Source organism: Hemicordylus capensis, chromosome 4, assembly GCF_027244095.1.
Source record: "Hemicordylus capensis ecotype Gifberg chromosome 4, rHemCap1.1.pri, whole genome shotgun sequence".
Classification (NCBI taxonomy): Eukaryota; Metazoa; Chordata; class Lepidosauria; order Squamata; family Cordylidae; genus Hemicordylus; species Hemicordylus capensis.
The window spans coordinates 74,960,745-74,984,892 of NC_069660.1; the positions used below are offsets into that span (position 1 = coordinate 74,960,745).

General features: G+C 47.1%; 1 protein-coding gene across 5 annotated transcripts in view; it reads left to right on the forward strand.

Moving 5' to 3' along the window:
• GRM4 (glutamate metabotropic receptor 4) overlaps positions 1-24,148 on the forward strand; it is a 600,709-nt gene that overhangs the window by 505,790 nt on the left and 70,771 nt on the right. For all 5 annotated transcript variants that reach the window (XM_053249246.1, XM_053249247.1, XM_053249249.1 and 2 more), the window contains 3 exons: positions 10,118-10,318; positions 19,072-19,208; positions 20,428-21,363. In XM_053249246.1, the coding sequence (XP_053105221.1) occupies positions 10,118-10,318; positions 19,072-19,208; positions 20,428-21,363 (1,274 nt within the window). The remainder of the gene's footprint in view (positions 1-10,117; positions 10,319-19,071; positions 19,209-20,427; positions 21,364-24,148) is intronic.

The window sequence follows — 24,148 nt, forward strand, 5'->3', positions numbered from 1 at the left end:
GTGAGGCTGTTCACATGAGCAGCCCAGCCCTAGTGGTGTGCATGGAACCGCACCTCCGCAGTCCAGCACTGGGGAGGGGGGGCTTTATAAGGGCGAGGGAGGGTGTACTTACTCCTCCCACTGCTTCCCCCCTCCAGCACTCCCAGTTTTTAACGCATTTGGGGCGGCAGGGTACCTCCCTGCTGCCCCTTCCCCCATTCCTCGGCAAAAAGCTTCAAAAGCCTGACTGTGTGTGCGCACGCCGCGCACGTGCATCACGTCCGTGCGTCGCATGTGTGTGTACCTCAGACATGTGCGCGCGATATACTCACGCATGCACACAACGCACAGATGTGATGCGCACGCAGTGTGCACATGTGCAGGCAGGCTTTTGAAGCTTTTTGCCGAGGAATGGGGGAAGGGGCAGCAGGGAGGTACCCTGACACCCCAAATGTGTTAAAAACTGGGAGTGCTGGTTGGGGAAGAGCGGTGGGAGGGGTAAGTACACCCTACCCCGCCCTTCAAGTTCCACCCCTCCGGTGTCAAGCCGCCGAACTGGCCCCAGGTCTGGACCGGTCCGGAGGCCCTTCGAATGGGCTCCGGACTGGTCTGTGTACATCCCTACCCAGGCTTGGGCAACCCTACCTGGGAAGAGCTGCTCATGGGAAGTTCTGGGATTGGGGCCGATCCCAACGCTGCCTCTCTGGGTAGCTCGAGTTGTTTACTCGAGTTAGCATCTTTCTAATGGCTGTTGCACAGATCTGTCTGTCTGTCTGTCTAGCTAGCTAGCTATTACCTTTAGACCCTTCTCTTCCTCCTAAAATTATATGGGTTTTGTTCCAGATGATGTTATTGCATATGGTATTATCTTATGCAGGGGACCACTGATGCCCTCATTCTTTCAGAAAGCCCCAGTTTCTGAAAATAGATGCAGCTCACTGGAGTAGTGTGTATAGAAATCTCACAATTTTAATACAAATGTAAATTGATTTTTTCAGATACCTGAGAAAGTAGAGTCCCGTGCTGTGGATTTGATTTATGTTTAAAGAATGTTAAAATACAAAATCAAGGCATTGAGATGTGGATGCAAGGGCACCTCTCACACTGAGGGGGGGCGGCGGCATCTGTATCATCATACATCATCAGTTCTGTGCCTAGAGAGCAGAGCTTATCTGCCCCCTGCCCCTTCACTTGACTGTGCATCTTCTGGTGATCATTGAACCTGTTTCTGTGATGATGCTGGAGGAACTGGTGCAAACCCATGTCATCTTCACATTAAGCCTTGGCTTCTCAGATGTCAGCATTCAATAAGGCTGTTCTCACGAGCAGCCTAACCCAGGCTAGGGCAGCCGAGCCTGTGTTAGGCTGCTTGGGTGGAGCTCCGGGATCCTTGTGGATCCTTGTGCTCCTGCCCAGCCTAACCCTACCTTTAAGCCCAGCCCAGCAAATCTCATGGTGACACAAATGGCCTATGCACATGCGTGGAGGTCACGGAAATGGCTTCTGCATGTGTGCAGAGGCCAGAACCAGGTCACAGCCGGCCCGGGGTGAAATTTTAGAGGCTGGCAGGGGGCTTGGAGGACCCCCCAGCACCTCCCCCTGCACCTGCATTTCCCCCCCACCACACACCATTTACTGTAGGGAATGCCCTGTACTTGTAAAGGGGAATTCTCAACAGATTATACCCCCTTCCCTGGCACCACCTGGTCAAGTTGATTTGTAAGATAACAAGCTAACTAAGAAGCAAGGTGATCACAATCCAATTGGAAGCCATTGTCAAAACCAGTCAGCAAAGGAAAAAACAGGCCTCCCAAATGGCACTTGCAGTGAAGAACACTGATCTAGACACCCCACACCCACACCCACCCACACATACTGCACTTAATGTTAGAACTAAGAATTCTCCTGAGCTGTGTGAAATGAATTAAAATAGCATAAGGACTCTCTCAGTGTCTAGCATGCTACAAGGACAAGGACATCAAAGCAACGTAACGGAGCCTATGAACTGAATTACTGATGCATATGGGCTGCCTTCTATCAGTTATTAACATACTGCGAGGCAGCATTTGTTGTCTGTACTAGTTACATGGCGATGAATAAGGGCCTGTGAAATGGGTAAGCACACTAGCCTTCTGTCTAGCAGAGTGCACAGCATAGTGAAGTGGGAAATTTGGATATTTTGCTTATATATTAGAGGCTATTCTATTTTCAGCCCATCATTGTTATGAGGATAGTATTGTACTATCCTGTATACAGGGTATGGTTTTGTTGTTGTTTTTTAATGTCTGTCAGGGATACTGTGGCAGTTGCCTGCTCTGAGCAGGAGATTGAATTAGAAGTCTTCTAAGGTCCCTTCCAGCTCCAAGATTCTAGGATTTTGTTATTCTACTTTGTTTTGGCTAAATGCATTGCACATGAATGTATGTATATAATATTATGTATTCCTCTTTCTGTTGTGGTATCTTTTTAAGGATGTACTTTTCCTCTCACTCTCTCTTTTTGTGGTTGCTAATAGCTACAGAGTAGAATTGGGATATTTTATTCTGTGGCTTGTTATTTAGTCTTTTTATTGTGCATGCATCTACATGAACTATGAAATTAGGACTACAGTAGTTACTGTTTTTATTTAACATGGAACATGAGGCAAACAATTTTCTTACTCAGGATGTTGAATATTCCAACATAAAAATAATGTTTTCCCTTTTCTATTATTTTAAAATGTAAATGCACAGAACGTATGTGACAAAAATTAAACATTTGCAAATTAGTAATGTCACACACACACACACACACACACACACACACACACACACACACACACACCCCTCAGCTGGAACTGTATTCAGTTCAGCATACCAAGGATGAATATAGACTATTCTTAAAACAGACTATTCTTTTAAAGCTGTCTGGTATTTATAAGGTGAACCTGCCGCTAGAATAAAATTTAGGAATTTACATGGGTTTTGCTGAGAGATTCTACTCAGTTCATCTAAGTTAGCTGCCAGGGCCAGGAGTGCCTTTGTACAGCTTTGGCTTATGTGCCAGTCAGCTGTGACCCTTCCTTGAGAAGGCAGAACTGGCTGTGTTGTTCTTTGCTGCCTTATTATTTGTTGTCCACTGGTGTCTCTTTCCCTCCAACATTTCTCTTTCCATGTATCATAACATCAGGGTTACACACAGCGCAGACATATTCTGCAAGGTTAGTGTAAGCTGTGATAATGCTGGAAGAAACATGCTGGGTGGGGAAAAGACTTGCTGTATGGATAATGTCTTTGCTACTCGCAGATACAGAAACGTCTTAGCTGGAGAGATACTGGAGGTGGGGGGAGAAGGAGGGAGGAGGGAGGGAGATAGATAAACAAGTGCACAGTTGATTTTTTTAGTTCAGGGTTTCTTAACCTTGGACCCCCAGGTGTTGTTGGACTACAACTCCCAGAATCCCCAGCCACAAAGGCCACGTACTTGGAGACCCAAGGTTAAGAATACCCTGCTTTAGCTGATGATGAATGGCAAATACACTTTAATTAATGTGGGCCAATTACCACCTTAAGTGGCGCAGTGGGGAAATACTTGACTAACAAGCAGAAGGTTGCCAGTTCGAATCACTGCTGGTACTATATCGAGCAGCAGTGATATAGGAAGATGCTGAAAGGCATCATGGTAAACCCCTCCTGTATTCTACCAAAGAAAACCACAGGGCTCTGTGGGCTCCAGGAGTCGAAATCAACTTGATGACACACTTTACCTAATGTGGGCCAAGGCTACACAAAATACAGCCAGCCTAGGATAGCCTGACATTAGAACCCTGTCGATTTAGGAGCCAGGGGTACATGGGGCAGTCCTTGAGTACATGGGACATAACTCAGTGGCAGAGCACATGACTTGCATGTCAAAGGTCCCAAATCCAGTCCTCACATCTAAAAGGGTCTCAGATAATGGGACCCTTGCCCACGGAAAACTACAGTCAGTCAGAGGACATAATGTGGGTTAGGCAGAACAATAGCTTGTCCCAATATAAGGCAGCTTCGTATATTTGTTTATAGTGTGATTTTGAACAGTACCCAGATGCACAGCTGGTTCCACCTTTGAGGGGGCCCTCAGCAAGAGAATCTCTGGTGGGCCTTTTCCTACATGGATGTCCCCTCCCCTTAGAGTGGTGGCAGATGTGAGTTTCTTTCATTTTCAGTGAAACAGCAGCAGTGAACCATACTAGCTGGTGGCTGCCTCTTCTCTCTCTTTTACCCACAGTGCCCCAGTAGTATAGTAATACTCCATGGAAAATTGTGCGTGTGTTTATGTGGCGGGGCGGGGGTGGTTTGTCAGCTAGAACACGACTGTTCTTCCTACTAAGAATGGGGAAGGGAGGAAGTTCCTGTCATTATAATGGAACGAGGTTCACTCAGCCAGCAGTTGACCTAGTCTTCCCCTGAGGACCAGGGCAGAAGTCAACAGTGGGTCCTCCTAAGGTGCTGGGCTCTCAGCAGCTATTGAAGGGTGCTCTGTGCTTACTCCAGTCCTGCCCAGGTGTATAAATCACAGTAGTTGCCAGCAAGCTGGAGTTCCTGTTTCCCCCTTTGGTTGTGTGTATACTTTGCAAGTGAAAGCTGCCATTTTTACACATGCGGGTACCATTCACAAATTGCCTATGTTTTTTCTATTAAGAATCTGGAATCAGATCCCAACAAGAATATTGTAGTATGAAGCTGCTCTTCACAATAGATCTTATGGGACACGAGTTATTCTCTTCACTCCTTCCGGAAGTGCCTTCTCCAGTGCTCAGTGCCTTCTCCAAGGTTCCCTCTGGTTTTTGTTTGAGAATGTCCTCCATTTTAAAAGCCCCCCTCTCTCCTCTGAATCCCATGGCTCCATGCATGTATGCAGGCATGTGCAAGCACACCCTCCCTTTCTTCTAACTGCTGGGGAGGGAGCAGAATTTAGGAGGCTGGGCTGGTGATGAAGCCTTTGCTGTTACTCCCTGGCAAAGCACCATACCGCACCATACCACAGGGGACCCTCTTTTAGCTCTAATTAACAGTGCACTATGTTAATCGGTATCTTTCCTGAATGATTAACATGTTTCAAGTCCCATTAAGAATGGTTATGACAGGAAGAGGCAGGCAGCTGTCGTGGGTAATTACCATATACTTGAATGATCCCGTAATCCAGTGCTGGCTGGAGAGGGGTGGGGGGTGGGGTGGGCATGGAGGGAGGAGGATTGGGACTGGAGTAAACCTGAAGGAGTGGCTGGCAGTGGCAAGTACTTGATAGAGCACATCGTGGAACTGATGGATGTTGTACAGAGCATCCTTTGACACAGCTGAGAGTCCCTGAGAGACTTCTGCGAGAGCAACCGATGGTGAGATGGATGGTGCTGGGGCTGAATCATATTTGCATATGCTGCAGCTCAGACCGTGACTGGGGTGTACAAGCTGGAGAAGTTCAAAGGAAGTGTGTGGTTTCCAGCCAACAACATACAGCATTAATGCAGGCCGAGGAGGGGTAGCAAACCGTAGACAAGAGCTGGTGTTGTAGAATTTGGGATGAATCTGGTCCTCCAGGACCCTCAGTGTCTTGTGGTGAAAAGGACTTTAATAATCTAAAGCTCTTCCATGCAAGCTATTGGTGAAGCTGTTGGTGTGGTGAGGATATGTTAATGGGAGACCTGGAAACCTGCACTTTGCTTTGAGTCCTTTCCTTTTAGATAATAAAGATGGTACTGAAAGGCTACTTTTTCTGATTCATTATGTGTCATTATGTCTCATTATTATTATACCACTTTTCAATGGGTAGATTTTGTTATTTACATAGCAAGAGGAATAAGAAAATGGGTTCCTGTCCCAAAAGGGTTCACAAGCTAAAGAGACACAAGGGAGACACCAGCAAAAGCCACTGGAAAGATGCTATTCTGGGTCAAACAGAAACAGTTGCTCTCCTCCAGCTTAATATAAGAGAGTGACCATTTTAAGAAATGCCTCTTTGCCCATTGAGCAGGGGCTGCACAAAGCAGCATAATGCATCTTTGGGTGATGGATACAAGCTGCTGGCTCACAGTGTGAACTAAATAGTGTGAACATTATGTTAAATAATGGAAACATGATGCTCCACAATTGTGGACACGGATGTAGATGGACTTAACAAGTCAAAACAGGACACAAAGAATACTTTAGCATTCATGGATTGAAGCAGCAGAAGAACATAAGAACAGCCCTGCTGGATTAGGCCCAAGGCCTTTCTAGTCAAGCATCCTGTTTCACACAGTAGACCACCAGATGCCTCTGGGAAGCCCATAGGCAAGAGCTGAGGGCATGCTCTCTTATTGGTCGAGCCAGCTATTTCAGCGAAACAAACTTGAAACGTGTCAAGTGTTATGGCCATAGGGAACAATGGGAAAACCGGAGACATCACATTGTTTCCCATGGGTAGTTCCTATGGACACCAAAGTGGGTTGGGTGGTAGGGCATGACTGGTGCTACCTACCACCCAATCCACAAAAGGAATGGGCAAGTAGGTGATATTAAACAAATTTTTAACTTTCACCCCAAGCTCCCATAGGATCCATACTGCTGCCTGCCAGTGTCTGGATAACACCATGGCTCAGATTGGTGCTGATTGAGGAGCATTATGTTTCTGGCTGACAGCCTGATACATGAGCCAGGGCACCAATCCATATCATCATGGCGGTGGCGTGCATGTCTGGGTGTGACAGCAGCACTGACGGGCAAACTGTGACACATCTGGTTTTGGATGAGACAAACTACCAGTGGTGTTGCAGTGGGTGGGAGTTACCATGAGTTACTCACCCTCCATGGCCAGCTCTGGATAGCCCAGCAGGGGGAGATTGGCCTTCAGGAAAACCAGCTGCTCCACCAAGCCAACCTCCAAGCATGAGTGATGGGGTGTCACCATGTCCCCGGCCATGGACACATCCTTCTCATGCTCTGGATGCCACTCAGTGGGCATGAGAGGAACTGTCCAGCAACCATCGCCAAGTCTGGCCAGACTAGGAGATGTGTTATCCAAACCTAGATTGGCTCCATCTCCCAGCCTGCCACCAGTTCCAGCAGGTACTGCAGAACGCACTGCTCAGCACTGCTGCAGGGCTCAGAGGGCTCCTCCTTTACCCCTGGCAAGGCACCCAGGAAGCCCTCTGTGAACCACCAGGCGGAACACTGAGGCAGAACTACCGGCTCACTTGGCCCTGCCAGGGACACCACACTGCTGGACTGGGAAGCAGTGGTGATGCTGCTGCTAGGAGTGGACTGCACACTATCAGTAGGTGCTCCAGCACCCTCCTCCTGGTTGTGTTCCAGCTTCCTCTCCTGGGCTTGCCTAACCTCTTCAACCAGTAGGGCCCTCCACCTGGGCAATTGGTCAGGGGTGACATAGGAGTCACATAGGCAGGGATCACATAGGTAGGACAAAACATGCTCTGCAGATGCTCCCAAGGGTGTCTTGAGCCAATCCACCATTCCAGTCCTCAGCTGACCTGCCTAGGAAATTGCTTTCCCAGTGGTCAACATAGACTGGAGCTCACCCATTTGTCATCTTGAGGAGAAGAGTGGTGGGCAAAGCCTGATTCAGCATTGTTGTCTCGGCACACAAGCTGTTCATGGCAATAAAGAACAGTCTGAGTGCCAAGACAACGTTGGAAATGAGCGCCCTTACCTGGTGGGATAGGCTGCATACTTCCAAGCCATGCTTCCTTGCCTGGCCTTGCATGGCTGGCTCTTGCTCCTACAGGCACTGCCCAGACAGCCATCCCTCCACTTGTCGATCCATGGCCACTGACAGCTCATCTGCCATGGGAGGGGTTGGTGCCACGCCACCAGCAGCAGATGTCCCCTCGCTCTCCTGCCCCCACCAGGGCACTGTGAGGGTCAGAAAAGCAGTGTGTAGCCCACTGCAGCTGGTCCACAGAGCTGCAGTAAAAGGCATGCTGGCATCAGGCGCTGCAGTGCACAGCAGCCCCAGCACAGCCTCCCTGCATGCCCCGTACCACCTGCCTGCTGACAGTGGTGCATGAGGGGATATTATAGTTGGGGGCAAGCAGTCCAAAAGTGATCATCTTGGCAATGGCCTGGGTGATGAGATGAGACTCTGGGCAACCAGACCACTTGCCCACCGACTGCACCCACTGCTCAGACAACTTCCCCTGCTTGGGAGCAGGTGCCTTGCTGGTACTCGAGGGCACACCAGCAGGAGCAGGGGCCCCCAAGTGATGCTGTTGAGGGGGTTCACCATCCCCAACATCAAAAGATGCTTAGGGTCCTTCCCCTTGCTGACCTGTGCCCCACAGTGGACACAGACAGCATGGGTTGGTTCACCATGGTGGAGCTCAAAGTGCTGGTCCGGCCCCATTTGGGTGGTGGTCGTATTGGGGCTGCTGGTTTCTTTTGGGGGACACCACCACCTCCGCCCTCAGTCTGGGACTGAGAAGGTCCAGGAAGCAGAATGTCTTCCTGCTCCTCCTCAGTCTCCCCGTACTTCCCTGCCGCCCCGTTTGCTCTTCGGCCGGAAGTGGCTTAAAGTAGCTGGTGTGCATGTCGCGCTTCTGCTCGCGCATGTTGGAAGGCCTGTAGGTGCTCGTGATGTGTGCGCTCTTGCGCCTGGCGGGTGCACATGTACCAGCTACTTCTGGCCCCTTCCAGCCAAAGAGCAAATGGGGCGGCAGGGAAGTACGCTGCCGCCCCATAGGACCTGTAAAATATCAGGTGCCGGCAGGGGTGGTGTGGGGGAGCAGAGGGAGGGGTAAGTGCACCCTCCCCTGCTCTTAAAGTGAGACACCCCCCACCATCAAGCCACCTGTGCCAGCTTCCGTGCACATCCCTAAAGCCCAGGAGTCACTCTCTGTCTCTCTATCCACTGAGCCAGGCAGGCCCAAACCACCACCACCAGTCTGTTTTCACTTGCTGCTGAAGTTTCTTTTCCAATCCTCTGATGTACCAGACACCATAAGGGCTCTGTCTGCCCTAGAGTCTCCTTAAATACATTTTGAAACTCCCTCCTTTGGCCTCCCCCTGCCTCTGTCTCCCTCCAGCCAATGGGGGCACAGTTGCCCATGACAACGCTTGATTTGTATGATAACAAGCCAACTAAGAAGCAAGGAGATCACAAGCCAATCAGAAGCCGGTGCCAGAAAACCAATCAGCAAGGGAAAAACAGACATCCAAACTGGTGCTTGAAACACTCAAAACATTTTGGTCGAAATGGGATTGTTTTGTTTGGAGCTTGAAACAGGCCCTTTATTTTAAGGGTCTTTTGTTTCAAGCTTGAAACACTCAAAACAACCCATTTCGAGTCTAAACGTTTTGAGCTTGAAACGTTTTGCACATCTCTAGAGCCTGGCATGCCAGAAATGAATGCACTCGTCCTCTGCCAGCAAGCCAGCCCTCCCATCACATTGGGAGTCCCAACTACTCTAATCAAGTATCTTCAGACAATGTCACTGTAACAGCATAGAACTCCACAAAGGGCATTTCCACACATGAAATTGAAATAACTCCTGAGCCTCTGTCCCTTGCTAGTTTCGAGAACACACAGCCATTGATAATGTGATACAGAAGGGAAGTGTCCACAGTTGGAATGTGCAGGGTTGTGTTTCCTTTCACTTTAGAAATCCATTCAGGCAAAACCTGCTTTAAGTCTCATGTGAGAAAATGCCTGAAGTTCTGCTCCTTTATTCAGGACCAGTCTACACGTTGGCAGAATGCGTGGCATTGAATATGTTTGTGACTATTGCTGTCCTTTTCCTGACAGCCCCTCAGCAGCGCAACTCTCTGGCTTTACAGTGATATTCTTTCCATGTCTGGGTCATAAATTATGTAAGAAAATAATGACATTTCTTTCTTTCATTTGCAGCAAACCAACTCTCTCCCAGCCCTTATTGCTTTATCTGTTCTTCTCCTATCTCAAAGCATGCCTTCTTCCAGTGGGGAAGGCCTCAGTGAACATCCCTTGCAAGAGGAAGAGGTACCTTTTAAAGACTATCAGGCCATACCCCTGGCAGTAGCCTAATTTCCAGGAAAGGACATTCTGCATCAAATCCCAGATTGTAAAGGAAGCAGACAACCCTGGCTGTGTCTACAGTTGCTAACAGAAACATGTGACAGAACCCTGTGCTGTATCTTTTTTGTTCCAGATCGTGAGCGGATTGGCCAGGACTCTGCTTATGAGCAGGAGGGAAAGGTGCAGTTTGTCATCGATGCTGTCTATGCTATGGGCCATGCATTGCATAATATGCACAAGAACTTGTGCCCTGGGAAGATTGGCCTCTGTCCCAGGATGGACCCAGTAGATGGTGCCGAGCTGCTCAAGTACATCCGCAGCGTCAATTTCTCAGGTTTGTCCCTATGATTGGGATTGCCCTCATGGCCAGATTATGGCAACTAGGGGACTCTTGTTGGGGCTTTTTCAGGCTTAATCTTTGGTTTAATACACACACCTGGGTGAATTTAAGTGCCTCATTTGCAACCTCTTGCATGGACTTTTCTCCTCCGTCTCTGCAAGGGTTGGTTAGTCTTCCTTCCTTCCCTCCCTCCCTCCCGTAGAACCCAGAGGAAAGAGTTGTGGCATGCAAGGACAAGGCAGTGGAGTAGAATCAGGAATATTAATGGTTTAATGAAATAGATATTATTTTCAGAGAGGCAAGTGCAGACTGCTTTCAGTGCTCTTGCTCCTGTTGGTTTCTTAGCCTTGCCTCTACTCCTCCAGGACTGGACTAAGAGTAACTAAAGTACTATTCAAAAGCTGGCCTGGGTCAGCGAATGGATTAACCAAAAAGACCACACCTCCCTGCCTCCCTGCACATATGACTTGATCAGGCTCAAATGACCTGATTAAGAGTAATATTATTAACGTTGAAGTCTTCTCAGCTGTCCCAGTTGACTTCAGCCAAGCCCCTTTTTCCTTTTCCTGAAGTCTGACTAGCGGCCCTGCTATATTACTCCAAGCTATTGTGTCTAATTGGCTACCGGTCCGCTTCCTGGCTAGATTCAAGGTGCTGGTATTGAACTTTAAAGCCCTACACAGCTTGAGGTCGGTGTGCCTGTAGGACTGCCCCGAGCAGTAGTGCACTGGAGGGGGGGGTATACATATTTTAAATTAATTAATTAATTAATTAATTAATCAATTAATTAATTAAAGAAAGTCCTGCTCCATTAGGAACTCCATAACAAAAGTAAGACAAAAGTTTACAGGCCACACTTTCCCCATCAATACATTTCTATGGGGGTGGGGCAGGAAATCAAACTTCTCAGTGCATTCAGTGTTTGTATATCTGGGTATTTGGATAACTGGGATTTTTTAGACCTGCCCATATGCGTTGACCAGGGAGCCTGTCGTAAAACCAGACCCAAACGCCTATCTCCTGAAGCCCCATACTAACTCTGTCCACTTTTAATAGCTTTTATTTCCTTACTCCCTTTCCTTTTTGCTGCTTCTTTTTTTGGTAGAAAATGTTCCCTCTCCCCTGATTAGTGATTCCTTTACATCTTCTAGAAACACATAACTTCCTCACATTATATCTTTGTAATATACATTTTCTGCTTCTGCTTTCTTATTACATCTATTTATCTCTCCTCTACAATCTCTTCACAATCTGCCTCCCTTATTTATTCCCTCCTTATCATGTTGTTTGATTTTCCTGCTTTCTTCTGTTATTGGGATTTATTTGTGCAATTCATTTGATTTTATTTTAAGATAAACTTTTGAGGTGGGGGAGAGGGGTGGAAGCACCAACAAGCCTTGGTATGAAGCAACTTGCTAAATAAATCACTGTAATTAAAGGTTTCATAGTACTTCTCATCTGGTCATATCCCTCTTTGGATAAACACATTTTGACTGAATGCCATAAACCCCCTTTAGTATGTCAGACTGTCCATTTACAGTCAGCCAACTGGGTTTCTGCTCGTAATTCTGCTTTATTTGGTTGAGTATGTTGCAGGATATATATGTGCTGATTTTTTCTCTCCATTTAATGAGCTTACCAAGGGGCTAAAATCAGAGGCTTATTTAGGGAAAATAGCGCCTAGGGCAAGCACTGAAATTGCGCCCCCTGTCCAAGCATCTGACACCCATCTTTCAGATAACTTTACCATAATATCAGCTGAAAAGTACAAGGCAAGCTCGTTAATCTTTTAATCTTTCAAAAACTATTTAGCAGTGAATGTAGCCAGACCAAAAAATGCTGGAAAACTACCAATTTCAGTATGCTGGGGCTCATGAAATACCCAAATACTATGTGGAGGTGTACTTGGAAAACTAAACAGAAGTGCCTGTCTAATTCTTTACTATACATTGTAGCATCACTATTACATAAGTTTTTAAAATAGATAGAGAATTTGACTTTTCCCAGATACTCTTAAAATAATTAAAGGATATGCAGAGTAAACTGTGTCACTGCTTGGAATATATTCTAGTCTTTCAGAAAGACAGTTAAAATGAGAGAAAGAGAGCAAGAAACTCCCAGTGAGCCTTAATATTAAGGATTTCACACTGATTCAGAGACAAACTCACCATTAATAGCCATATTATTAAGACATCACATTTAACTCACTTATCACAAGAAGCAAAATAAGAGCAAATGAATACAATCCTAGCTCATAAGCTTCAGCTCAGTATTCACAAGCCCTGATTCTCTGTACATAGTGCCAATCTGAATATGTGTACAGTGACTTATATTATATTAATTTTTTTTAAAGTATTTCTTTACCTGTAGCTCCTTTGGGGGCTTCCTAAAGGCCATGGGGGGTCTGCAAAGGTTTCCCCTCCCCCCACTGGCCTCTAGGGCCTCACAGGGACCATTTGAGCATGTGCTGTGGCCATTTAAATTTTTTTTAAAGGCTGCTGAAAACAAAATGGCTGCCGTGCATGCTCAAAAGGCCTCTGCAAGGCCTGGCATGGCCTAGGACCTCACAGAGCCCATTTGAGCATGTGCGGTGGCCATTTTGTTTTTGGTGGCCATTTTTAAATTTTCTTTTAAAAAATTAAAAATGGCGCCCCCTTCAAGTGGCGCCCAGGGCACGTGCCCTGCCTGCCCCACCTAGATACGCCCCTGGCTAAAATTCCCCCACAGTTCTGGCATAATGAAGGGGTCTTCTGGACACATTTGACATATGAAGAGATTGCAACTTGTTAGGCATGTGCATGAAACTGGTATGCCCGGTTTGATTCGAGTCTGAAGTGGACTCGAATTGAACTGGGCATGTTTGGTCCCTCCCCTGAACAGACCTCCCACTTTGTCTTGAATTCCAGGTGTTCTAGTGGATTTTTTTTTTTTTTTAAAAGAGCTCACGTCCTCTGGGGAGCACTGCAGCGGTCATGGTGGGGTCTCTGGTGGTTCCCCTTCCCCCTGCTAGCCTCTCCCTGGTCTCAAATTGGCCAAATTTGAGCAGTTTTCCAACTGTTTTTGGCATGTTCTGGGCCTCTTTGTGCCATGGCAGTGGCCATTTTGGAGGCTGCTGCCCATATGCGCTGGCCATCTTCATGACCTGATGGCAGATGGCCAGTGTGCATGCATGGTGGTCTCCAAATGGCCACCACCAGTGCAAAGAGGCTCAGAATGGGCCGGAAATGGCTGGAAAACCACCCAAACTGGGCCAATTTGAGACCTGTGGGCATCTCGCTTGGGGAGGGGAACCACCAGAGAACACCTCCCCCCACAGCTGCATCAGTGCCCCCCTGGAGCTGGTGAGTTCTTAAAAAGAAATTCCATTAGAACTCCCGGACTGACCGGTGGGGGGCGGGGATGGATTTGGCTCAGGTTCAAGTTGAACTGGGTCTGGTTCGGCTCAAGGGTGATCCATGGGGGGCAGGGGTGAGCCCTTGAGTCAGCCAAGTTGAATGTTGTTCCGGCTTGAGCCAGTCTGCAAATCCCTACAACTTGTCACTTTTTGGGAAATCTAAGAAAATACCTTGGTAAGATTTGATCGCACTACATGTCAGATCATTTAGGAAATTGCTTCAACAAAACAAACTAGATCATACTCTCGGTGCACCCAAGAGTCTACTATGTGCAAAGTTCAAAGAGTTCAAAGGAGTTATCAGATGACAGGAGTCTTTATCTATGATACAAAAGGGATGTTGGTGAGATACACAAGAAGTGCTAGTGAGCATTATTGTGGTTCCTGTCTACAGTTTTCCAGCTCTTGTTCATGCATCCCAAGCCCCACATATATTGGTAAGGTTTGGAGCCAACTATCAAGATCCAGAATGCTGCTTGAGACTGTTTTCCTATTTCATCCTGTCTGGTTGATGAGGAGAGAACATAGGAACATAGGAACATAAGAACAGCCCTGCTGGATCAGGCCCAAGGCCCATCTAGTCCAGAATCCTGTTTCGCACAGTGGCCCACCAGATGCCGCTGGAAGCCATAGGCAGGAGTTGAAGGCATGCCTTCTCTCCTCCTATTACTCCCCTGCAACTGGTACTCAGAGGCATCCTGCCTTTGAGGCTGGAGGTGGCCTATAGCCCTCCGACTAGTAGCCGATGATAGAGCTCTCCTCCATGAAATTATCCAAACTCCTCTTAAAGCCATCCAGGTTGTTGACTGTCACCACATCTTGTGGCAGAGAATTAACATATAGGAAGCGGCCTTATGCCGAGTCAGACCCTTAGTGCACCTAGCTCAGTATTACACTGTCTGGCAGTGGCTTCTCCAAGGTTTCAGGCAGCTCCCAGCCCTATCTGGAGATGCCAGGGAGTGAAACTGGGACCAGCTTTGCCACTGAACTACGGCACCATCCCCTAAGGGGAAGATTTTGCAGCAGACAGTGCTCACATATAGTCACCCATCCAAATGCAAACCAGGACAGGCCCTGCTTAGCAAAGGGGACAATTCATGTTCACTACTGCAAAACCAGCTCTCGTCCTCCCCATAGGAACAAAGGGAGACATATACCTATTCTATGGCATAGAATAGACATAGGAACATAGGAAGCTACCTTATAATGAGTCAGAAAATTGGTCCATTTAGCAGGAGTCTTTCCCAACCCTACCCGGAGATGCCAGAGATTGAACTCGGGGCCTTCTGCAAGCAAAGCAGATACTCTGCCACTGAACTGCAGCCCCAGACTTTCTCCATTCCCATTGGTTCTCCATCACAGGAGAAAAAAGATAGAGGGGAGACATGGAGATAGCTCTGATCCTGCTGAAGATCCACCAGGACAGAGCTTTGCCATCTCCTATGCATGTCTCTTTCCCCCCACAGCAAGGCAGAAGTCAGGGGGCAGCAGAGGTGTCTGCACTTTGCTTTGTTTCAGAACTTTCTGCCTCCAGTTTTAGAAGGATTCCTGCAAGCTCTGAATCTATTTGTGCTGTTCATAAGAATCACATAACTCCTGTTTGCATTGCTCTGGCCTTTGTGTGCGTGCAAGCACAGGAGAGAGAGAAAGCGAGAGCCAGGAGGAGTGGGCAAATGAAACAGTGTCTGCCCACTCATTGCTGGGCACTCAGCAGCTGGCGCAAATGCCCGCTCCGGCACTGACTGCTCTTGTATTGAAGAGCTCCATCTTGCCCCCACCCACTCTCCCTCATGGGCTGTATCCCTCAGCGGTCCTCTGTGACTGTCCCTTTGCACATGAGTGGCAGGGATGTCAATGCTAATCACTCACTGTGGACATCAAGTGTAATGAGCTGTCTGCAGAGGCACCCAGAACAGGCACGCGGAAGGCAGCCATCCTGCCTCTCAGCTTGCCTTTTGGCCTGCCTGGATCTATGTGTGACTGCAGGTGTTGTTGTGCTGAGCAGGTCAGCCTAACAGAGCTTGGAGAGAGCAGCTGGCCTCCCTCATCTGTCCGCTCAAGCATGCCTGCCACTTTCTAGGGACCCTTGTTTTCAGCAGAGAGAGAGAGAGAAGAGAGAGAGAGAGAGTTTCCAAATACAACCTCTGCTTCTTTCCTGAAAGCTGTAGTCGTGCTGTGGGTTAATGCAGTCCGGGTTAATGCAGTCTGGGGCTCCACCTGTGGCTGTTTGCCAGCCTCACTGTAGGAATGCTAACAGGGAGATTCTTGAGCATAGCCTGGAGGCTGGCAAATGCTTTTGAACCTGGCATGATGCTTTTAACATTAGCTTGATCTGCAATGATTAGCAGGGAGTTTATGTATTCGTTTAGTGTCATGGCTGTTTACAGAGAATAACAGAATAGGTTCCTGTCCAAAGAAGCTTACAATCTAAAACTGGACATGAGGTAGATAATAGAGTTAAAGGAGGACACAGACAGACACATGCGTGCACCCACATTCATATGCACACACATACATGCACATGCGCAAACACACACACACACACACACACACACACACACACACACTTTATAAGTAAGTGCATGGACATATTTGCACACACAAAGGTGCACCACTGTTGGGGTTGTTACTGTTTTCTCCTAGCTCTCCTTGTGTGCCTTTAAAAGCAGCCTGACACAGAGAAATTATGCAGGTGAAGCTTCCTTCATTTTATCTTGTTCTGAACTGCCCCTTGCAACTGGGCTTTTCATAGAGGTCTGGTTTGCAGGAAGTAGCAAACAAAGCTTTTTCATGGCATGGAGATGCACATGATCAGCTGCTAAGTGCTGTGGATTAAGCTACTCTTAAAAGCACAATCACTGGTTCAGAGGTTGGCGACCCAGATTCATGATTCTCCCTGCTGTCTTTCCTACAGTGAGGTTGACAAATGTTGCTTAATGCCGTTATGTCAGCCTGCTGTAAAGGCATAGGAGGCGCAGGACGCGGGGAGGGGCAACCATAGGCTCGGAGATACTAGGCTCCAGTGACTGTTGATATCAGGATATCGGTACACAAGGTGGAAAGCTGGTCTTGTGGTAGTGAGCATGAATTGTCCACTTTGCTAAGCAGGATTTCACTTGGTCTGTATGTGGGTGGGTGACTACGTGTGAGCATTTCTGCTATAGGATATTCCTCTCAGGAGATGATGATGATGATGATGATGATGATGATTTTGATTTGATTTGTATACTGCCCTTCCAAAATGGCTCAGGGGCCGTAACTCAGTGATAGAGCATACACTTGCATGAAGAAGGTCCCAGATTCAATTCCTAGCATCTCCAGGTAGGGCTAGGAAAAACTCCAGCCTGAAGGGTTGCTGCCAGTCAGTGTAGACAATACTGAGCTAGCTGGACCAAAGTCTGACTCGGTATAAGGCAGTGCCCTATGTTCCTATCAGGCCAGGACTGAAGTGCATATGCCCAGCACTGTGGGCTGACATCTGCCTCGTGGAGGGAGCTCAGTAATACCACATAGAGGTGGACCACACAAAAGGTGTGTACAGGAGAATAGCTTTCTGCACCTGCCTGTGCTCAGCCTCCTCCTTCCAGCGACTGCATTCAGCCCTTTGATTTCATGAAGTGCACATTCACCCGGCTCTGTATAAATGTGTTGTTATTTTCCATCTCAATCTCAGTGGTTGAATACTGAGAAGGGATTACTGCTTTGGGTGAATGAATGATGTAGCCTCATGATGTACTGTCACTATGCATGGATTCATTGCTCAATGGCTTAAGAGAGAAGAATACACTTGGACATCCAGTGGGGGTGTAACAATATGCAGGCGGATCAAGAGGCAGAGGGTGGGAGCCCCACATAGTGTCCTTTGGAGCGTGCTTTATGTACATAATGGAACTGATTGGGTGAATGACAAGTGAAAGGGAAGTGTCCTTCTCTTTGTTCCTTTTTCTTTTTCATTCCTAGCCAGGCACCTTATGTAACCTACTGTGAACTTTTTTCTTTTCTTTGCTCTGATTCCTACAAGAATTTTATCCCATTGGTGCCAATGAGAGCTTTACTTCTGGGGAAAATAACAGCCATAGGGGTGATCTGGATTGGGGCCAAAGCTCCCTTCACCCCATCTAGTCCCAATCCAGATCTGACCCTCTATGACTGCTGTTGGCTAAAGAAAAACTAGACCCAACCGGACTCATCAGGACTATTACATGTCATGCATCGTTTGTCCCCAGCTTTGTATGGTTGATGCTAAACACTTCAACGGATAAAATACTATTAGAGATTTATGCTCTCTGTGCCTGTCAGCTGTTTCTTATTTATATGCAAGTTATAAACTTGTTCAGGCAGAAACTTTAGGGTGTTTTTGTACATGTCACCCCAAAGCACATTTGAACCTCTCTGTTCCACTTTTACATCATTTATTATGAATGATGTGAATGCAGGGAAGAATCTGAAAAAACATGGATGTCTATGACAGCCAGTGAAAGTTTTATGTTGGCATTTGGAGCTGATTTTTAACAAGTCTCCATGTATATAAAATAGTCTCTTTCTTTTTAGTATGTACAGCACCTAATGGGGTAGGAGGCCCAGTCCACAAAGAAGGTTTTTGGTCTCCAGCCCAGCACAAATATTTAATTATATGAATTATCACCATGTGAGCAGAAAGGCCCAAGGGATTTCCCTTGGCAACACAGAATTTTAAGACTGATGGTCTTTTCTGCTTGCCCAAAGCGAATATAGCTATTAAATACTTCCTATAAGGATATGGGCTAGATTCTCATTGGGTTAAAGCCAACCTAGCTCAACAGGAAATTGACCTCTGAAATTCATAAGACAGGAGCTGATTTAACTAACTTCCAGATGTGGCCCCTTATCTTCGATGGAGATGTCCATATACACAGCAGCAGAGAATCTATCTCCTATATCATTCTGTTTCCCCCAATACAGTCAACAAGGAATGGCCTGGTTAGTTAATTGCTTGGATAATTTAGCAAGGATGGTTTACCTGCTAAATTGCATTTACTGAAAGGCTTCTGATCACATGGCTGAGGCACAGAACAACTTTGCCCCCCTGGGGAACAATCCAGCCAAACTTAAGCATATTTAAGTTCTGTTGATTTTAATGAGAGCTAGGAAAGGTGATAAGCCTAGCTCAGCCATTGAAATCAGTAGGATTTGTTTAATTTGGCTAGATCACACTCAAGGTTTCCACTGATTGTGTGTGTGTGTAGAAGAGATGGGGAGGGGAGAAAGAAAGAGAGAGAAAGAGAGAGATCAGAACCGGCTTTTGTTAGATTAGATACACTGCTCAAGCTAGCAGTGTTTTTCTTTCTAAGGCTAAATGCTTTGTGTCTTGCAGGTATTGCTGGGACCCCAGTGACATTCAATGAGAATGGAGATGCCCCAGGCCGCTATGACATCTACCAATACCAGATCAAGAATGCTACTCCTGAGTACAAAGTTATTGGGCACTGGGCTGATCACCTGAACTTAAAAGTAAGCAAGTTCTTTGTCTGAGTGTCGGTTTGCCTAGATGCTTATGGGGACAACCCTTCTCCTTGACACCTCAGTGTATTGATTAATTTTGTTTGTATACATACAGGCACCATAAAGATAATCTATGGTGAGACTTTTTAAAGCATTCAGCACTGATTGCTCTCTGATCCTATTCAGTGCAACAATCCAGCTCACACCATGGGTAGCAACTGTAGGCCAGAAAGGAGTTGGAGGTGGGGGAACCAAGGGCATAAAGGTATTGTCCTTGGCAAGGTGATGCTTATGTCATTCACTTAATATACTGGCAAGACTAAAGGGCACAATTTCAATGGGAGAGTTTTTAAAAAGTTAAGCACTTCCATTCTATTCCACTTAAAAGGGGCTTAAAATGTTTAATCTTGCCTGCACTGTTCTTTGGCCATTTTGTGAGGTCAGATTTCAAAAGTGAAATTTGAAAATGTTTGAGATTCTAAATGTTTGCAGAATTTCATTTCACCTCTCATTACAAGATATTCACAGTGCTGACTATGCATCAGGACAAAACAACAGCCTGTCAGGTGGGAGGGACAGCAAACCTGAAAGGGTGGGCCTGCAGGTCTGCAATAACTGTAGGAGCTGTGGAGGAGAGGAAGACAGAGGCGGATTAGGCAGTGTGGTATAAATGTGAAGAGGCAGGGGACAGGGCTAGAATAGCAGGTGTCATTTAGCAAGATCAGCATGGGTGGGCTTAATCAGCATGGGTGGATCACCTGCAGGGAATCCATGTCAGAAAAGCTTAGTATTGCAGATCAAGAAGTCCTGCTGCAGGACTAAAAGAGGTGGGGTACTGATGTTCTGCAAAGGTGAAAACCTTGGTAGAAGGGGGATATAGCTCAGTAGTAGAGTCCCCATTTTGCATGCAGAAGGTCCCAGATTCAATCCTGGCATCTCCAGGTAGGGCGGGGAAAGACCCCCAGCTGAAACACCAAAGATCTTCTGCCAGTCAATGTAGACAACACTGAGCTAGATGGATCAGTGGTCTGACTCAGTTTAACATGTTCATAGGAGCTGCTTCTGAGCTGGAGAGGGCAGTGCTAGAATAACTAGGTGCAGTATAAATGAAAAGCAAGCACTTTCTGCAAAGTTGGAGAGGCATCCTGGCCCAGCCCTTGCCGGAACTTTGGCGCTACTGTGCTGGCTCTTGTTGGTTAGTGAGATTCTTCCTCTCTCTCTGGTGCAGATGGAACGCCTCCATTGGCCTGGGGGAGGCAACCGGGTGCCCACCTCCATCTGTAGCCAGCCATGCAGGCCGGGCGAAAGGAAAAAGCTGGTGAAGGGTATCCCATGCTGCTGGCACTGTGAGCGCTGTGATGGGTACCAGTATCAGCAGGATGAGTTCCACTGCAAGGTGTGCCGCCTGAGTGAGCGCCCCAATGAGAACCACACTGGCTGCATCCCCATCCCCATCGTCAAGCTGGAATGGAACTCCCCTTGGGCCGTGGTGCCGGTTTTCATTGCTATTGTGGGCATCATCGCCACCCTCTTTGTGGTGGTGACCTTTGTGCGCTACAACGACACGCCCATCGTCAAGGCCTCGGGGCGAGAGCTCAGCTATGTGCTCCTGACGGGCATCTTCCTCTGTTATGCCACCACCTTCCTCATGATTGCTGAGCCTGACTTGGGCACCTGCTCCCTGCGGCGTGTCTTTCTGGGGCTGGGCATGAGCATCAGCTATGCTGCCTTGCTGACCAAAACCAACCGCATCTACCGCATCTTTGAGCAGGGCAAAAAGTCGGTCAGTGCCCCGCGCTTCATCAGTCCTGCTTCCCAGCTGGCCATCACCTTCAGCCTCATCTCCCTGCAGCTCCTGGGGGTCTGCATCTGGTTCATTGTGGATCCCTCCCACTCCATCATCGATTATGAGGACCAGCGGACTACGGACCCCCGCTTTGCCCGGGGAGTCCTCAAGTGTGACATTTCTGACCTGTCCCTCATCTGTTTGCTTGGGTACAGCATGCTGCTCATGGTGACCTGCACTGTGTATGCTATAAAGACCCGTGGGGTTCCTGAGACCTTTAATGAAGCCAAGCCCATTGGGTTCACCATGTACACTACCTGCATCGTCTGGTTAGCCTTCATTCCCATCTTCTTTGGGACGTCACAGTCAGCAGAGAAGGTAATGGAGATTTGACATGGGCCGAAGTGGCTGTGTGTGTGTGTGTGTGTGTGTGTGTGTGTGTGTGTGACCGAAGGTTTGCTCTCATAGTTCCTAGATGCACTTGTGATGCAATGTCCCTGGTATGTGCAAATCTGCATGTCTTATAACCCATCTGACATGGTGATCTGATGGTGCAGGGTGGGGGAACTATTTCTGTTTTCCTGTTAGATTTTCCTGCACTACCTGCTATTGCTTTTGTTTTTCATTGCAGCCATTATTTCTTTCTCTTCTATGGGACTCTCTCCCTATTTATCTCTCTGTTTTCTCTTTTTCTCCCACTCCCATTTTTTCTGATGCTGTGTTTATTGATGCACCTTCCTTTCCCCCCCATTTCTCCATCTCCCAGGAAGTTTTCCACACATGGCTATTAACTTGCATCTCCTACCTCTAGCAGTAAATGGAGGGTGTGAGTTCACATATCAGCTGGATTCACCCCGAAGTCGCAGCAGGCTATCAAGGACCAATTCACACATGATTCTGGTTTCCCCCGGATTAGGGCTGCACATTCTGGCTTAGCCTGAATTCTGTCCAGGGTAAAAAAATCCTCTAATTTTGGCGGTTTAATAAATAAATAAATCCCAAAAACGAGGTTTCTGGTATGTCCCGACACTTCTCTGTGATGTGTGGAGGGGCCATTGCCAATAAGAACATAAGAACAGCCCTTCTGGATCAGGCCCAAGGCCATCTAGTCCAGCATCCTGTTTTGCACAGTGGCCCACCAGATGCCGCTGGAAGCCACAGGCAGGAGTTGAGGGCATGCCCTCTCTCCTACTGTTACTCCCCTGCAACTGGTACTCAGAGGCATCCTGCCTTTGAGGCTGGAGGGGGGCCCACAGCCCTCCAACTAGTAGCTGTTGATAGACCTCTCCATGAAGTTATCCAAACCCTCTTAAAGCCATCCAGGTTGTTGGCTGTCACCACATCTTGTAGCAGAGAATTCCACAAGTGGATTATGTGGATATATAATCGGCTTTTTTCAAAACTCACACTTTCGTGGGGTTTTTCTTTTTTAAAATATTTGCTGAGTGGACTTGTGGAACACCAAATGTCAGCAGAGGGTGCTGCTTGTTGTTTTAACTAGTCAATCTTTCAGAATGCCGACTGTCAAACTGAAGAAGAAGAAGAAGAAGAAGAAGAAGAAGAAGAAGGTCTTGCGCCTCCTCCTCTGGGATGTGATTGATTAGTTGGAGAAAAAACCAAGCTGTGGGAACGCACACAAAAATGATTTGTAGGGCCTATGTGAAAGGTCCATTTAATCCCCCCATTTAAACAGGGGCAAATCTGCTGCAAAGCAGGTTCGCTCTTCGGATACCCTGCAGCATAAAGCCATGTCTGGATAACTTCCTGGTGTTAACTTCACGTAGAAGGCAGGCTATGTAGGCTAGTGGGTGTCTCCTCTAGAACTGTGGCCCTTAGGCAGGTCTTCATGAATCAAGCACTTCTGCTGTTGTACTGTGCAAGTATGGGTTTTAGTCAGGCACAGTGCAAAATGCAACATACTTAGAACTTCAGATTTCTCTGTTTGAAAATGCCAAGTTTCTAGCCCTTATGGCTGAAGAGATAGCCTTGAAAGCAAATTGATACAGCCTTGTGGATTCTTAAACTCCAAATGAGGATTTTCCTGGGATTTTGTTTTAAGTGTTCAAATGGCAGAGTTTCAGTGTTCTGCAGAACCACTTCTCCCCCCACCGAGATGAGCAAAAGCAGAATAACTCATGCAGTACAAGCAAGTGATTTGTCTTAAATTTGGCTTCTCTTTGTGCAGAATTTGTATTACTTTGACACAGAGACTTACCCATAGGGAGAGAGCAGCCTGTTTTTTGTCTAGCAGGGCTGTTTACTGGCAGGCAGGAATAGTTTGCTCTTTCTTTAGCTCTTCCTGGATCCTGGAAAGTCTTGATCCTGGAGTCCTCAAACGATATTTAGATCTCATAGTTTTTTCTTTGTGTTATGCTTCCTAAGAATTTTGCTTTGGGACTTTGTTGCTCTCATTCCTGAAGGTAATGGAATGGTGAATCGTGATGGGATAATTTGGCTGCTTCTCAAAGCTCAAAGTTTTACTGCTAGTAGTAGGAGTCACAAAACAGTACTCATAAAAACATGAACAATGCAGTGTAGGAGCCTTTTTTGACAAAAGCACATGTGCAGACTTTCCCCTTGCACTAGCGTTGCCTAACGACAGGTGCCACGGCCCAAAGACAGCCACTGTGTTGATTTTGGAAAGCGGATCCACACCTGCGTGCACGTGCAGAACTGGAGAAGCAGCACCTGAGGGCAACTCACTCACTGCTGCAGTCATTCTTGATGCTTGAAATGGGGATCTGCTGTTGGTGGTAGCTGTGGCCAACTGTAAGGCCACTGGGACCAGGAGCAGAAAATGTAGCTTCTGTAGTCATGCATGACTTTTAGAGGAGTGTAATTTATGGAGGGGGGAAATGAGTTAACTCCTGGCATACCTCATGGGTCTTGAGACTGTAAGCCCCAGGATATCCCCTTGTATGCTGCAGGGGAAGGTAATTCTTGCCTGGTATGTTGCAAACTTGATTGCAGGCCAGAAATGAATTGTGAGTAGAGAGCAGCGTTTCTCAAATCTTTAGTAGCAAATCTCTCCAAAAAGAGTAATGAAATAAATTGCATTTGCTCCTTTGGCCCCATAATATAATGGCTATCAAACATAAACATTTTCTGCCCTATATCCTTCCTTCCATCAGTCCAGCACTTTGGGGCTCATTAAATACATTGT